At 46.0% G+C, this 17,897-nt stretch overlaps 1 protein-coding gene across 1 annotated transcript in view; it reads left to right on the top strand.

The window, feature by feature from the left end:
• Window positions 1–17,897, top strand: part of gpc3 (glypican 3) — a gene marked incomplete at both ends in the record, with an annotated part of 109,821 nt that overhangs the window by 10,968 nt on the left and 80,956 nt on the right. The window contains one exon of the mRNA XM_083652238.1: window positions 4,138–4,299. Within this exon, the coding sequence (XP_083508364.1) occupies window positions 4,138–4,299 (162 nt within the window). The remainder of the gene's footprint in view (window positions 1–4,137; window positions 4,300–17,897) is intronic.

The following is a 17,897-nucleotide window of genomic DNA, read 5'->3' as shown; positions in this document are numbered from 1 at the left end:
ACAGATTAAAATGAACTAGTTCATGTTCATAGATACAGTCGGTCTGTGTGGGAACGCCCACATAACATGACTTCCGGTATCGTTATGTCAGTAGAACGAATGGTAGGGAGTGGGACGGTGGGGGAAACCCCCCATATATCTCAATGGGCTGACTCACCAGCGGAAGGTGCTGCGGCTCTACAATACAGGATTGGGGATTCAAGAGCAGGTACATAGACGTCCGTTCAGATGTGTGTTTACTGCGGGGGTTGAATTCCTGACCGTAGGCTGTTTTCCTGGGCTGGGCTAGCAGCTAAATGCTAACTATGCTGAATGGGGAGAACGGGAGGATTTCCCCATTGACCACGCGTCTATGACGAGACACCGCCTGAATGTATAGTTCACAATTTTGAATTTTGAACTAAGTTCACAGTTAGTACACAGTTAGGGGCAGCTGGTGCATTTTTGGTGGTGGTGCAGTTTGTCTTAGACCTCCCTGGCCATCATGAGGGCCACTTCTGGCACCCGGGCCATATAATGCCCAGGTCTGTGTTAAACAAACAACATAATTGGTAGAATATGTAAGGAGATCTGTTCATTATTCACATAAACATGGGAAACTCAGTTTAGCACTTCACCTGTCCTTCCATTGGCATGGGGGTGAGTAATGACTGAATTTTAATTTTTGGGTGATATCCTTTGTGTGCGTGAGTGCATGCGTGTTTCACCCTACAGCCTATGGTTTCACCGGCTTTGAGCCACTGATCTCTCTCCATTTACTGTCGACCTCGCTCTCTCGCTTCCTTGTAGAGCCGGGGGCGGAGGGGCCTAGGCTCCATCTCTGTGCACTGCTCAAATCCCGTGCGCACATCTTTGCTCAAACGGATAGACACACAAAGCTGCACCGCTTAAAACAGTTTTGGACAAAATTCAAAGTCTAGTTGGGCAGATATGGATGGATACAGAATGAAAAAAGGTATCCAAAAAAGTATCCAGGAAAAGTGGAATTTTGATTCCACTGAGACGTTGGACCGATCTGCCAAGTTTGGTTGCTGTAGCTCTTACATTTTCTGGGATCCAGATACTTTTAGGGCAGAAGAAGAAGAATCAAAAACAAAAACAATAGGGCTCCCAGCACTACATGCTTAGAAGACCCCTAATTAAGCCTGTTGGGAGTCGGCAATAACCAAGGAGTTTGTTTCTGTAGCCGATCACTGAAGCTGTTCTCCGTTTGATTGCCTGATTCCCCAGTAGTTATTAATTATCAACAGCATCTCTCTTGCTTGCTTCTCCTCTGCACGCCTGCTGTTTCATCCTTACAGTCTGAGCACTGCTTCTGCACATCTATTGTTCAAACACTCAGACATGAAACGTCAAAACGATAGAAATATGAACTTTTCATTTTATACTAAACCCTCCCATCTCATCACGGATGGGATCTCCACGTGTCTATGACGAGACGGACGGGATCTCACCTTCGTTTCATTTGTATTGTACACCGGTATGTATTTATGAGAAACAAGTATCTTAGGATGCAAGACAAATTTTGGACTCTGTCTGACAATAAAGTGATATCTTATCTTATCTTATCTTATCAAAGGTCTTTTGTCATGTTTGTCATCTATCTATCTTCCCTACAATAAAAAATAAAATAAATAAAATAAAATCTGTGCTAAGATTATTGGCCAGCCTGTGTGTTTCACTCTTTTAAAGAAGCTCAAATCAAAAGCATGCTTAGACTAGCTACCAGTATATCCTCGGACCCCTTGCATGTTCTGAATGGAGAATACCAACTGTTGCCCTCCAGGAGATGCTTTAGAGTCCCAAAATTTAGACGCAATAGACTGAAGAATTATTTTGTACACCAGTCTATTGTTCTGCTCAATCAGAACAGGTAAACCTCTTGAACTGCTTGCCTTCTGTAATTCTGTGGATTACGGTAGTTCTGGATGTCTTGTCTTTGTCTGTTGTGTCTTTCATGTGTAACTCTTGAACGGAGAATGCCATTGGATGCAAAACAAATTTCAGCCTGCTGACAATAAAGTTGTATCGTATCGTATTGTATCGTAATACATCCACAATTCAAACCCTTCTTCCAAATTCATCACCGCCCCAGTAGACGGGGGGGGGGTCTAGCATTCTGCATCCCACCCCATCTTTGGCACTAAGCAGGAGCTGAAGCTGGCACAGACTCCCCTGACACTTGTTTACTATGCTATCTATCAGACCCTTGTCACTTAAGCTTCTCAGGTAGAGCCCCTAGACAACTGCTCAAGGCACCTTGGCATATTACTACTCCGGCTTTCATTGAAGCTTACAGCAGAGAGAAAGAGGGAGAGAGAGAGGGAGGGAGGGAGGGAGAGAGAGAGAGATTGATTCTCAGAAGAGTTCCTCTTTGTATGGCTATGCCCTATTTCTGTCTGTGATGTCTGCGTCAGTTTAGAGGAGCTATTTCGACACATAATCATAACTGTATGAGAAATGTGCATTATTCCCAAAGAAACTCACTTTTAATGTTGTTAACCTTTTTCGTTTCTATTCCAGCCTTCTTTTCATTTCATTTGCCACTGTAGTCCGTGGTTGCAGATGAGATACCTTGGCTGTCCTTGACTCAAGTGAATGCTAACGCTGTAGTCTTTATTTCTCCCACACTTTCCTTTTTCAAAATCAAAATAATTTCTTCAGGGCATTTCTTCTTTGATCCGGTTGTGTATTGTGTATTGCCCAATTTTCCACCTCAGATTCTCTTTCATTGGCTTACAGCTAAACCTTTCAAAAATAATTCTGGGAGTCCAATTATTTCTTCTCTGTGTAAACAACCTGCGCGCAGAGATGTTGTATTATCACCTTCCATCTTACTCATGGCTGTTTTCATGTCATACGAGCAGTAACTGTGAAAGTAATGGTGAAACACGGTTTATTTGTCTGTACACTATAGTGCTCCCGGCTCTCATCTTTGTGCTTAAAAATACTTTTTGATCTTTGGTGTGAAAAGTGTAGCCTCGAGTGGGGGGAAACTTTCTGTTGACCAGATTGATCTCTGAGGAAAGCAACATGGCCTCAGAGTAGTAGGCCTATTGCCCACATTTATTTTCATTTTATATTTTATGCAGTGCTGCTAAAGCACACAGTATGTATAATCACAAACTCATTAAGACTGCAGAATATGATAACAGTAGTATAGAGTAGACAGCTCCTGTGCTTAGGATGCTCAATCTCTTTACTGTGTGGGGGAAAAAACATGCTTCGCACTGCAGAAAAATGCAATTTAATCTCATATTCAGCCTTCAAATCTTATTTTTCTTAAACCAATAGAATAATAACTCTTAACAATAAGGTGAGAAAACCAGGCAGCAAGCTTGGACAGAGGAAGCCGCTGAAATGATATTGAAAGCTGTAGTTCCTCAAATGGCTGCTTGAGGCTGGCTCCAAAAGCGAGTCAATCCCTATAGACCCCCATGTTACAATTCCCATCTTTACAACAGGATAATACATGTTTACAGCTTGGTTCAAAACACGGTTTTGGTCTAGATAGTAAGATAATTTCACCTTTCATAACAACTGTACGGGGCTTTTTTTTTTAATATAACTCACCTATTTAGAATGAAATAGACAATAGAAAAGACGCTCCAAAAATGTTTTGGGCGTGATTGCCGATCAATCAAGGGTCGCAGGTTCGCACCCCCGTGTTACCTCCGGCTTGGTCGGGCGTCCATACAGGCACGATTGGCTGTGCCTGCGGGTGGGAAGCCGGATTGGGGGTATGTGTCCTGGTCGCTGCTAGTGCCTCATCTGGTCCGTCTGGTTGGGAAGGGAACTGGTGGGAATAGCATGATCGTCCCACGTGCTAAGTCCTGCTGGTGAAACTCCCCCTGTCAGGTGAAAAGAAGCGGCTGGCAATGTGTCAGAGGAAGCATGGTGCTAGTCTACGGCTCTCCCCAGATCGGCAGAGGGTAGAGTAGCGACCGGGGCAGCAGGGGGGACAATTGGCCAAGTACAATTGGAGAGAAAATGGGGGGGAAATCAGAATAATAATATTAATTTAAAAAAAGACTTACTAGGTTGAACATTTCTTAGTGCGCTGTGCAAAATAAAAACAATAGTGGCATTATTGCGCTGATCAACACTCCCGTACTGTCTCTCCTGCCTTTCTGCCAGGTACGGATCTGCAGGTGTGCCAAAGCAAAGGCCCCACCTGCTGTTCCAGGAGGATGGAGGAGCGCTATCAGGTCGCTGCCCGCAACAACATGGAGTCCGGCCTGCAGGCTGTCAGCGCCCACCTCAAACGCCTCATCATCCAGAATGCTGCCATATTCCAGGGTAAGAAATCAGACCCTTCCAGTGGGAATACGGCTCTAATGCTGGAGACTTGTGTCAAGTCAGACTTGAGTCAAAATTGTAGTTGCTTGAGAATTGACTTGATGCAGGAAGGGAAGACTTGAAACTTGACTTGGAGTCTGGTGACTTGGGACTTGACTTTGGCTTGTACTTTGATTACTTGAAAATGTTCCGAAACACAAGTCTTGACAAAAGATCTTGTGTGTGCAAATGACACTGAAAGTAATGAGGTTTATTCCACCAGATGACGAAATTTATTTATTTATTTAGATGAAATCAAACTCATGGTGCTCTAACCAAGTTTTTATCCTATTAAAACTACATTGCATTGAAAAGTAGATATTTTGTTTTATTAATTCAATACTGTTCTGACTCGACTTGGAGACTTCACACTTGACTTGAGACTTGTGCAATCTTTGGCACTCACTTGCGACTCAAGCAAAGTTGACTTGGTCACATGTGAAAATCACAATTATGTATCTTGTGATTTTAAATCAATTATTGACACATTGACAGTCAAGACAAAAACTGTATGCACCCATCCACCTACACCGAGCACAACCCTGTCCATGCTATCTGACAGTGAGTCTCATAAATAAAGCATCATTATAAAGCACACAGACAGGGTTGAGAGGTTCAGCTACTATTCAGCTAAATGTTAGAATGGGGCAAGCCTGCTTTAAGTGGTTTTGGATTCTAGTGTGATTGTTGATTCCAGCATCTCAGAGGCCATTTACACCTGGCATTAACATGCGTTTTCTGTCATCAGTTTGCAATCAGATAGTGCTTGACCACATTAGCCTGATTTAATTTACACCTGGCGTTAACATGCGTTTTTGGTGATCTGATTGCAATCTGATCACCCAAAATGGGTGTCCTCTCAATCCGCATACAGTTGCTGTATCCAGATTGAGAGGACACATTTCATTTACACTTGTGTTCAATGTGTACTACACAATGCATCCCTGACCACCTCCGGAGGTGGTTTGGCCGATCAGATTGCAATCCGTCTTCAATGTGTCTTGGGGCGTTTACACCTGTGCTTTCAAGTGGTCAAGCACAATCTGATTGCAATCTGATGACAGAAAACACATGTTAATGCCAGGTGTAAATGGCCTATCAGAAACTGACGCCCTGCCGAGATTTCGCCGCACTACAGCGTCTGGAGTTTTCTGAGAACAGTGTGACAAACAAAACAAGGGCAACTCCGGCCCAGGACCACGTGCGTCATGGAGCAGGCAGGCGACCTCATACAACTCAAGCCCATTCGAGGAAATTATGTTTCTAATAATTTCTACTAATCCCCTGGTTCTGACATGCCCTCCTGATGACCAGGAGGAGAGAAGATATGACTCGTATTCTTCTTCCACTTTACAAACATCGCAGCAACAGTTTTGAAATATCTATTTCACATGAATACTGAGCTTTTGTTATCAAGCTGCACAAGCCTTTTCAATCCAGTACCGAAACTCAGTTTAGCATCCTGGGGTTTGGACTTGAAGTGGGATGTGCAGACTCACAGGACCCAACTTTTGAGACGGTACACTCATGGGTTGTTGCAACATGGCACCATCCTGACATGCCTATTAAAAGCTGAAGTTTAATGGGGGCCGAGGGGCTGTGCTTGACTTGGTTGTTACGCACTAACTATGTTAGAAACTGCCACTGTGGTTTGGCTGCACTTTCCTAGAAGGGGTTCAATACTAATTGCTTTAGCATAGGGCTTGAGAGAACTCCCCAAACAGCCCACAGACTGAAATCCCTTTAACATCCTCGTCTCATCTGGTTCATTCTCATCCTCTCTTTCTCTCTTTCTTCCTCTCTCTGACTCTATCACTCTCTCTCTCTCCATCTCTGTCTCGCTCAATCTATACTTTACTCTCTCCCTTTGTCTCTCTCTCTCTCTCTCTCTCTGCTTCTGTCTCTCTTCTTCTCTCATTCGCGGGCTCCTACAGGGAATTGAGTGCATGCCTTGTTTGCAGTCTTCTTCTTCTCTTGTCTCTTTTATTCATCAGCGCTCACTTGTGCCAGAGATCAAAGGGCTTCCCCTCTCCACGCCTCTATCTCCACCTGCCTCCTCTTTCCCAAGCCTCAGACTACACCAGAGCTTTTACCCTTTTGAAGTCAACTTTTCCAAACAATAGTCAAAGTAATGGCTCCCTCTGTGTTTCTGTTTTTACGCAATAAGGTGACAGGCTGCTTCATTGTAGCATTATGCCTTTATTCACGATCAATACGAGGAAATAGCTGAGGCAATTTAGGAATTTGTAATGATGCGTTGCACAGAATGTTTCAAATGCCATTTGACAATCTAATGAGCCTTAAGCCCGAGCTCTCGACACAGTATACCAGCCAAAGATGCCAGAGAAATACGTAATGAATGCACTTTGATTTGTGACAGACTAGCAAGTTTAATTTGGATTCACATTAGCGAGATCACAACACTATCTTCTTCGCTCGCTCTCAATGACTGCCTCTGATTGAATGGCCTGATCTTGTCAATTTAGTTTAAAATGAGAATTTCTCCGACCTGTGCAGGAGGCTCATCAATTAAATCTAATCTTTTGAAATGGGAAGCCGATCTTGTGCGTGCCGAGAATTTAATTTGGTATATTATGAAGTCAGCTATTTCTGATGATGGATATATTAGTATGTGATGCTGCACGTCACTGAGCAGTCCAGGAGATAATTTAATCGTATTGTGTGAACACACTGTTTTCAGCTACTCTCCGCCTAATACACAGTTTAATACACAATTTTGAGAGATGTGAAAAGGTGGGATGAGGAGCGAGAGTGATTATAGGGGTGTGTGTCTGTGATTTCAATCATGAGAGACTCGTAAGACATTTTAACAAACTTTATTGAATCAGAATAAACAGTTTGAGTATGGCGTATGATAGAAAATCCCCCCTATGGGGATTTGCTTCAACAGGAGTCATGACATTGGTGGTGATCTGGGGAGGGGGTGGGGTGAAGCTTTTGCTCTGGAGATGCTGGATGATTGCGGGATGCTGGCACAAGGTGAGTGATGACTGCACAAGTGTGATTTAAGCTGTGGTGATGGGGGCTTTATATAGTACCAGGAGAAGGGTATTTATGATGTCATAACTGACGCCATTCGGGCAACTGACGTCACCTCATAGAGAAGGTGATGTCAGTGATGGTGACGTCATTTAGTTATGTCATTTGGGCTGAGGGGTATGACAGCATGGGGTGCTCTACCTATGCCTTTTAGTCTTCCATGATTGAAATTCAGTCCAAGACTACACAAAGGATCACCTCTGTCTGCTTGGGAAACGGTGGCAATTTTCTTATCGCAAAGCATTTGACACTTAACCTGACACTGCCAGAGGGGGACGGTATAGATCTCGCGAGAGAATCCAGCTTGTTTGCAAGGTTATTTGACACTGCCCAAGGCAAAAAAACTACCGTCTTGCACATCTGGCCACACCTTAACCAGTGATATCACTGATTAAGGTGTGGCCAGATGTGCAACATGAAAATTGAAAGTTTCATCTCATCGAGTGCCACAATGTCCGTCCACCCCCTTCCTAGAAGCGGATGCAGGACTTAATTCAAAAAAGGTTTAAATTAAGTACAGAATTAGTCCTATATCTAATGCTATTCATGAAGCCATATTGTTTACAGCTCAGAAAACATGATGGAGCGCTGATTCGCTCTTTGAAAGCTTGTCAATGGGCAGGGTGGGAATTACACAGAGGCCTCCCACTGGCCGTGATGCCCTGAGATCCCTAAGGCCACCTTGGCAGTGACCTGCTACCAGCCTGCTACTGTCAGTTGCTTTAAACGCATCAGTGGTCTCAGTTTAATGTAACCTGCCCTATGCACAGGATGTGTAATTGGCTCATTTTAACACACATTTCAGAAAAATCGCTCTTCACGATGTCAATAGAGCAATGGCCTTTGTGCTCTGGCATGTGGCCTTGTGCCCCAAAAATATTGCGATGCCGGAGGCCAAATGGCCTTGCCCCTAAAACAACGAAATCCCCACCCTGTCAATGGGCATAAAGCAAGCAGGGTAAAGCACAGAAAATAGCTTGAGTCCATCTTATGACATTATAGATATTGCATGTCATCTCCTCTGCTTCTCTCCTGTCCCTCTCCACTGTATGACTGAAGCAGAAGCATTTTGAGTGATGGGAGGCTCCAATTGATGTTATTTCCAGAGCCATGTGTGTTTCAGGGCGGCGACACTGATGTGATGAGCAGGGCGTGGACCCCACAGTCTTAGCCAGAGCCAGAAGATTAGAAAGTAGATTATCTTCTTTTGTTAAACATGTGTTCTAGAAAATATTTGAGATGCTTTTATTTTATTTAGTTTTTATTTAGTATTTTGTTTCGGTCGTAAGAATTGAAGTATTTCAGGCGAGATCTGGGTGTTTTTTTCGTCGTGCATAGCTTGTGTAAAACCACACAACACCAAACGAGCCTCTATCGAGCTTAGCACTGGCGGAGAGTACGGGCGACACCGCTGTCTCCTCGGTTTCATCACACCCCGTTGCCTCACCTCACCCTGAGGGAGCCCGCAGAATCGTCGCCGCCCAGAGGGGGGAGTCACGCCCGAGTCCAAAGAGCACAGGCGATTAATAAACATGAGGGGACATGTAGAGCGAGTGTGTAGATGTCAGAGAGTCTCTGATATCTACTTATTTCCCTCTTCTGACACAAAAAAAGTGGGCCAGCCAGCCTAGTGCCCCCTGGAATCACTCAATGAGTCCATAGATGGCTGCCACAGTGGGGGGTTGGAAAACAGGTCTGACTTGTACTACTTTCAGGCGATCTCTATGTGGCTTCACTCGATGCTAGGCAGGGGAGTGCTCTCCACTTTACTCTGAAGTCTGAACTCAGAGGGGCGACGCTCCGTAAAGGATCACGACTTTGGAGAGCTCTTGAAAGGATGCCCATACCTTTTGATCAGACATGAAGAACGTACTGCTCAACAAACTCCCTGAATATCCATGAGGTCCGGTCCGGCGTATACCGTCGCAGCCACAATGGCGAGAACACGCCGTCATTTAAATGTTCTACACCGAGCAGGGGAAAAAGTGAATAAATCTTCCTTTTGTGTCCTTGAGTTCCTCATACTTCATTCCTGGCGGGCCAACAAATTAGCATCTCATTAGCAGTCTAGAAAAAATGCTATCGACTTCCTCCCTTCTTCTAGATGGGTTTTAATTACTCTAAGTGTATAAGGAATTAGAATGGCGGCGCCCCCTGTGGGGCTTGTGGAGGTGGTTGTTGACCTTGAGAATGAGTTTGCCCTCGTTTGTCTCCGATAGTGCTGAATGGACGTTTGCCGTGGCAGTAACCCAAATGAGACGTGGCAGGAGGTGGACGGTGCTGGACCTGGCAGGCCCAGGCTGCCTCTCTGCCCAGCAGCCAGTAATCAAAATCGGACCTCTCTCTGCCCTGCGCATCCATTCCTTGTCTCCTGCTCGTTAGCCGCCGCCCACTCCATCTTCAGTCTTCCAGGCGTCTTGGCCCGAGCACAGCCTCTCTCTCTCTCCTCTCTCTCCTTCCCATCATCTGCTGTCCAATAATAATCCCCCGCCTCCCTCTCTCCATTTTGTTTTCCGGAGAAGTTTGCCCCGGTAATCCAATCGCAACGAGGACGGGTGGGATGTACGCCTTCCTGAGAGATGTCTGAAGTTGTTTACTCGCTGCCCCCCCGGCTAATCTAATAACTTAATGACGGGTAGAGGCTGTTGTGCTCTGTCCAACGGACTCCTCCGAGCATCGTTTACCAGACAGGATGGGATGTAGCAGCCATTACCACATCTTTCTCTCTCAACTCGTAATTAGGTTTTTAAGTTGATTGCTGTGTTTTATCATTACGCGTCACTTATTAGTTTGGTTGTAATGAGCTTTTCAGAACTTCTCGGGCGCTCTCTCTCTGCCGGGTTGACAAACTGTTGTGCGGATCCTTATTAAGGCGGCGTAATCCGAGGAGCGCTCTATCTTCTTTGAGTTCTGTGGTCTCTCGTGGGGAATCCGGAGCCACAGAGGAAAAGTCCGCGCAGCAGGAGGAGGAGGATAGTGTGTCTGTTTGCACTCAAAAGCCACGTGTACACTGTACACATGACAGCGTCTGAGAGCTCTATATATGTAAACACCAGCCATCCGTGTGCTTGTGTGGCACAGCTGCCTATAACAACCTGTCTCCTCTATGCATGTTAGCGTTGCAAAGTTAGAAATTGTTCTCAGTAAAAAGTCTACTCGCTGTTTATGGGTATAGTCAGTATGTGGTGGTCAACATGGACCATACCATATTAAAATACAAATGAGATGTTTGGCTTCGATTTACTAAAATTGCTTGGTTTGGATGTGACTCTACAAGCAGTGGACATGTGTGTCTCCTGCTAGCATGTTATTTCCCCTCCTGTTTTTGAGCAAGAGGCCTCTTTGCCAAAGGGCATCCCGTTGCTTCAAATGCTGTCCAGATTTAAGACATGGAAGTGACTCATTTGACTTTGAAACACTTTGTCGTGAGTGACTGTCGACAGTCACTATGTTTCACAGCAGAACTTAGACATCAAGGACAGACTTATTTATATAAATAAACAGTAGTAGTATAACTCTACACTACTACTGTTTATTTATATAAATAAGTCTGTCCTTCATGTCTAAGTTCTGCTGTGAAACATAATTTCCTTTGGGGACTAATAAAATATCTATGTGCCAAACACCATCCTCCTGCAGCCATCCTGGGGAAACCATAATAATGGATGTAACTGATCACTATGCTTATCATTCTTTAGATGGAGGAGAGGTAGAGCACATTGACCATGAAATCACCTCAGCTACTTCCGGGAATCAGAACTTTTCACTCCAAACAAACCCAAACCTTTCTTTTGGGTTTTCTGTGTGCTCATTGTTTGGCTTTCCAAAACCGATTGTCTTATCGCTCTGTGCTTTATTTAGGTCGCTAGGCGCTGCGGTCTCCATGGGGGGGGCCCGGCATATTATTCCCCACAGGGTCTGGAAGCCTTTTTAAAAAGTGCTCCTGTCGTCTGGCGGGCTTCTCATACACATTTGTACTCATGCCTCCCTCTTTTGATTTGACCACACTCAAACCCAAACGCCACGGCTGTCTCTCTGCTGATAATATGACAGCCAGTCAGCACCACATGGGGTCGGATATTTGCATATTATTTCAGCTGTGACTCTGGAAATCTTCAATAGCAGAATTATCACCCCAGACAGAAGAGAGGCAACTCGCTGAGACGTTTGGTGTGTGTGTGGGTGTGTGTGTGGGTGTGTGTGGGTGTGTGTGTGTGTGTGTGTGTGTGTGTGTGTGCGTGTGGGGAAGGGGGGGGGGGGTTGTTGAAGGCTGTTCATCACAGGCATTTCTTGAACAAAAGCTGATTGTGTTGTTGTATTCTGGTTGCATGCAGCTTGGAGCGACCTGTGGAGTGGAGGAGGGTTGGTTAGCTGTGCTGCTGTGCTTGTTTTCACAATGAAGGGTGGAAATGATGAAAAAACTGACTGTTGCTGGTGCTTTTCTTTTTTAGTTAATGGGTTTTGCTTCCTCATATTTGTTGTCGTGAGCTTCAGTAGTCAATAAAAAAACATTATATAAGACTTGAGAGGTGCTGACATTTCCACTAGGAATTCCTAAATAAGATAATAAGGATGAATTTCCCCATGGGGATAAATAAAGGATAACTTAACTTATAACTTAACTTAACCCCCCCCTCCCATAATTTTCTAAAGCTTGAAGGCATATGACAGGGATTTGCGTTTTACTGCTCCCAGACCATGGACTGCATTTGGCCCTGACAGATCTGCCTTATTAGATTCATTTATTCTCCTTTAGTCTTGGCGGGACAGAATTCTCGTACGCTTTGGTGTCTCTTCAGTTGAACGTTATTATCAGGGGAGCACATGATTTGTATTCATCTCGACAAGAGTATTCTAGGAGTCGTGTTCTTCACGCCCCAAAGTGACAAAAAAAAATGTCACCACCGCTTTTCCCAGGACAAGCGCGGCTCTGGGTGTTTTGAGCCACATTTTTAACGACGCGCCCTGTTGCATGCCGCTCGCGCTGAGTTTCATCATAGAGGGGAGGAACAAACAATGGAGTGAGGAGGATCAGAGTGACATTTGAAACGCTATCATCAGACAAAGTAGAGGGGACAGTGGCAGCTCATCCCAGCTCCAGCTGAGAAGACGAGCTCTTCTTCACTGTCTGATGACTCGTACATCAGCAGGGAGGGACAGAAGAGGAGAGGAGAGAGATGTACACATCTCTGACTGCGCTAATGGGCTCTTTTAAACAAATGTAGGATCAGCCAGAGTCTCCATACATCATGTGAGACTTGCTCCAACCTAATGGATGGTACAGAGCGCCCCTTTCAGAACTGCCCCCCATTCTCCTTCATCAAAGGCAGTTTTGTGCGCTAAATCAATGCAAATGCAAGATCACATTTGAACGGCTAAAACCTATTAGAGAGACGCGTTGTAGAAAGTGCACATTTGTCTTTGTGTTGTTCATTCAAATGGAGTCTATTCTTGGCTGTCGCTTTGTTTTTCTTTAATACGGACAATCCCTCACAGTTGATGTGTTGTGATAGCGAGCGACTGTAGGAATGGTGGTGGTGGTGGTGCTCCCTCTCGCTTTCACTCCAGACTCTCATCCCGCCAGTCTGGAGCTAGTTGAGTTCAGCTCTGTGGAGCAACACCAGCAAGACCTGGAGGTTTTTTTGTCTGTCTCCGTTTGTTTTTGTGCTACATGTTTGGCGGCGTGTGACATGGGAAAACAACATCAGAATTATTCAGCATCTCATTGTCGGGTTTTATGAAACGCATCCATCGCTTTGAAAAGCTGCACTCTGTACTGGGTTTGCTCCCAAGACTATAGTTTGCTTGCAGAGCGCCTAATTCGGGTAAAAGTTTCATGATTCCGATATGTTCCCGGATAAAGGTTAGCGCACCGTTTCCCAGTGTCTCCTTTATCTCAGCTCTATCTCTTTAGCAGGTGTTCTTTGGCTCACCTCTCGACCCTGTCAGGTTGCCCTCTCCCTCTCTCTCTCTCTCTCTTTCCAAACATGCATTTATAGTTCAAAGCGATGTATTTTTCATTCCCGGGCATGAAATATTGAAAAGCTTACACAACATGAAGGCAGCCATGCAGACATAACCATGTCAGGGCGTTGGGGTGGAGCAGGGCACAGGGCTTGATCTTACATCTCCGGGATGTCGCGGCTTATTTACAACAATTAACCAAATGTAACCTCCATTCAGAAAGAGCACTTTTCAGGCGGGCAACATTCGGCTTGATCTGCGTTTTTTCTGGTGGCACCTTGTACCCGCTAACAGAGACTCGGTCGGGGTTAGGAGTTAATGTCACACAACATCCATCATCCCTTAGTTGGAGCTCACATTGTTCCCAAAAAAGAACACCGGAGCAGAGGAGGTCCGGTCAGTGGAGGTTTTTTCCAGACTCAAACGCTTAACACACAAAGCGTTTCCACAAAGCGTAGGCTGCTGGGCGGAGACGCTCTCATCTAAGTGATTGACCCTGCGAATTATTGATGAGGCAGGACACCGTGTTAGCCCAGCAGGTGTGTGTGAAGAGAGTCCCGTAGCCCAGGGCCACTGGCTCGCTCTGAACGGCCCCATAATGAAGGAGAGCAAGGGGTGTGTGGAGGAGTGCGCGCACGGCTGTCTGCCTGCGCGGCGTGACTGATGCGAGGAGAAATGTTTGGGTGGGTGCAGAGCGGGCCGGTCTGCTCAGAGTCCCAGCGGAGCTTCATCAGTGGAGCACCTCTGCCCCTCCCTGAACACCCCCACCCCCCACATCTCCAACTAACCTGGTTGGACGAGAGGCTAAGTGGTGTGATGGAGGGAGCTCTCCGACAAGCTCCATTACTCCTCCTCGGCCGATCCCCCCCGCTCTGCCTGTCAGGGCAGAGGTGACGGGGTGGAGCGTCGGAGGGAGAGAGGAGAGGTGGGCTTGATCAAGGCGGCGTGCGGGGGTATAGGAATGGAGCGACCCGGTTTTTAGTCTCTTCCGTTTAAACGGCTTCCTCATCAAGTGTAAACTCAACTATATACTGTAACGCCCTTTAGTAACTTCATAACGGGCGCGGTAAAAGAGGACGATACTCTCCCTCGGTAGTAGACTGACTCGTTAGCATTCAGGTGAAGGTCGCTCGGTCGGAGCGTCGTCTCTCTCTCTCTCTCCTCCTCCTGAGAGGCAAACTCACGGAGCGAGACGGAGGAGTGGCAGGGAGAGGGGAGGCAAACAGGGAGGAAAGAGACAGAGGGAGAGCCGTGGCATGGAAAACTCGGACCTTGTTAGTATCGATCCCCTCGGATTGAGCACCCTTTCATTTATAATTCATCTCTGTCTGACGGCCACGGATGGGGGGAGAGGTCGGCGGTTGGGGTGGGGGGTGGGGGGTTAGAGGAAGAGGTACGTGCTGGCCGAGGTGCTGTGTTTTAGTGTGTTTTCATTAGGATGAGATGTTTGCTTGTGTTGGCACTGAGTATAGTAACGAGCCACAGGGGGGGGATGTGCTTCAGTCTGTAGGCCTAATCTTCTCTGAGTCGCGCGTGGCGTCCCAGGCTGTCAGGTCTGACAGAGGGTCCTTGGCGGACTCTGCTGGGTGACAGGGGAAGGGGGGGGGGGGGGGGCACTGCGGTCCACTCCTGGCCACTCCTCCTGGCCAGGAGCAAGCCGGTGGATCGGATCGTTCCCTATGAATATTGGAGGAGCTCTGGTCGCTACTCGCTGCGGCTGTTTACTTAACAGAACACGCTCGGGGGGGCTCCCCCTGAAGAGCGCACCGCAGGACGAGCTGACAGCGTCAGCCTGTCACTCACTCCTCTTGTCCTGCGCCCACCCGCTCCCTCTCTCACGGGAGTCGTACCACCGCCACCTCTCTCTCTCTCTCTCCTTCCCGCGGCACCGGCTCCCCCTCATCCATCACACCTCCATCGTGCAGCTTCCTACCTGTCACCCTCTGTTCAGGCTGTCGTTATTTTTCATTTGTGCAGCAGTTTTATCCCAGGTAAATGCAGCCCCACTTCCTCAGTGAGCGAGTTCTCCCCTCGCAGGCGTATTATCATGGTTGTTTTCTCGCTGCGTCTCACCTCTCGAATCGGTAAACACATCTGTATCCGTGATCTGCGCGGCGTGATCTCGCCGATGTGTTACAACACGGGTTGTCACCTCAGTCGTCAAAGTGGATTAATGCTCCTATGATCAAACTCTGTCCTCCGTCGCTCGAAGAGGATGACAAGCATCTCCGCCTGCAGGCCGCGCCAGGCGGTCTCAGCCCCGCGGCGCTCGCCTCTGTATATCACGGTGTCAGGCAGAGTTCAGGGGTTCATGCAGTTTTAATAAGCGAGAAGATTTTTTTCCCCCCCTCGCTGTCGTGTGCGGTTTGGAGTTGTGATAGTTCACAACACTATTTCCTGCACACCAAAGCAAAAATGCCCTCTGTCGACGAGGTCCTGCTCACCCCCAAAACACAGAACTGAATAACAGAACAACAGAAAAAAGATACTTTAAATGGCTTCTTTAGTTTAAACCACAACTCTAGGCATCCAGATAGTTTGGTCGCCGTGAAACAGAGTGTTAATTAAAGAGGCTGCTGGACTGAATGAGATTGGGGTGAGGCGTACCTTGGTAGCTGATGATGCTAGCTTCCTGGTTTACCAGCACTTCATGTCGGTTCTCACCTTTTACAGTTCATCTTTATACATAATAACACATATACATACAACACATATAACACATGTGGACAACACTTGGAAGGAAACACAGTTACAAAAAGGGGAAACTTGCCAGTCCATTCACTTGGTTATTATGGCACACGATAATCGCCATCGTGCAACAAAGTTCAGAGATAGAAACCCCGACCCAGAAGAGTCCTTCTTGAAGACTCCGACGTCAAGGAAACTACCCAAAAGCTCCACCCACTTCAGACTGACAGCCAATAGGACAAATCCATGAGCGAGGCTAGCTCATGGCTGCTCACGGCATGCATGCCTTGACAATACTGTTCGGTCGTCCATTCTTTTTTGTCTTTCTCTTCGTTTCCCCCCCCCACCCCCCGTATTCCATCTCTATACCTTCATAGTATCTGCTGGCTTTCTGCTCTCCTCAGTTAAGAAGGATTAGTCACAGGTGTTACTTAGGAGGACCTCTTTATACAGCAGTCTTGTTCTGTCCTGCTTTCAACCCAGTTCCATTGTGGCCTTCTTAGTATTGGAAGCGTGAGCGGGCTTGATATGCTTGGCGTATGCTCTTAATGGTCCGGCCCGTATCAGGCTGGGAGGCTGAGAGGCTCGTCTCACAGAGCTTAATTTGCACACCTTATGCCACACTGTTAGCTCTCTGGTTCTGTTTGTGTTTGATGCCGGGCTGTGTTCTCTAAGTGGGCTCATTTGTTGAACAAAACAGCACCGTCAAATGCACCAGGGCAAGTTTAGAGGCGGGCCACGTGTCTGACTCTGTCTGCATGCAGATTCTGTAGGTGTGGAAGTTGGTACCAGTTGAGTCTGAAATATTTCTCTCTCATTCTCTCTCGTCCTTTCTCCATCGCACACACTTGCACACAGGCACACACACGTCACACGTACGCAGATGCCTCCAAAACATATTCAAAAGCTAACAAATGATAGAAGTCCTCTGTTTAGCAAGTCATTTTCACTGCGCTATGCATTGTGAGAGATTTCAACCGCTTAATTTACTGTTGTAAGGGAGCTTTTAACTGTGTACGTTGTTATCATGCTTTTGTATCTTATAAAAGTGAGAATAAGTGCTGAATTCCTGCAGTGAAATGTAAGGAAAGATGTTTTAGTTTTTGAAAGTTCTTGGGATCATAAGCCTTAAGAGTTGGAGAGTTTCAGTTTTCAACTTTACTTGATTTTTCCGACTAATAAGGTTTTGGTTTTGTTGGTTCTTGTTTTTCCTTTTCACACCTTATTTTCTCTTCTCATTTTTGCAAGGTATAATTTTGTGACCTTGTGACCATTTTGAGTATGACGCATGATTTGACCAAGACGTACACAAACAATCATTACAGATATTTGGAGGGCTGGACACAATGTTCCTGGATACCAAATCAACACGCCTGACATGCTGCTAGAAGAGAGTGTGCAGCCTGGCTTCAGGACTATTCCAGTGTGATTGGAGTTTTTTGCTCATAGTTTTCAATTTCCAGTATGATGAGATCTTTGCGGTTTGTCCCTCACCTCAGCTGTTTTTGAAAGTAAATATCTTGAAATAAACTGTGTAAATGTTATGAGGCACTCCCAGTAAAGGCATCCATTTTAAGCCGGAAGGAAGTGAGTAAAATCAAGCTTTATTTTCTCTTCCTTTTGTTGTCTGTTGGCTTGAATGGGTTCTGATTGACAGAAGGCCAGGTACAGTACTAAGAACCACAGAGAACGTTTGCTATTGGTTGAAAGTAATTTGGAGAAGAAATTAGAAATGAGAGGAAGCAGGAAATGGAAGTAAGATAAATAAAATAAAATAAATTCTTTCAAAATCAAAGTTTCCTTTTCAAAACTTGTCAGCTTCTCATTCACAGTGGTGGATCACCTGA

The sequence above is a fragment of the Poromitra crassiceps genome (genome assembly GCF_964638095.1).
Source record: "Poromitra crassiceps genome assembly, chromosome: 15".
NCBI classification, from domain to species: Eukaryota; Metazoa; Chordata; class Actinopteri; order Beryciformes; family Melamphaidae; genus Poromitra; species Poromitra crassiceps.
The sequence above is the reverse complement of the archived record's forward strand: the minus strand, read 5'-3'. Positions and strand labels throughout refer to the sequence as shown.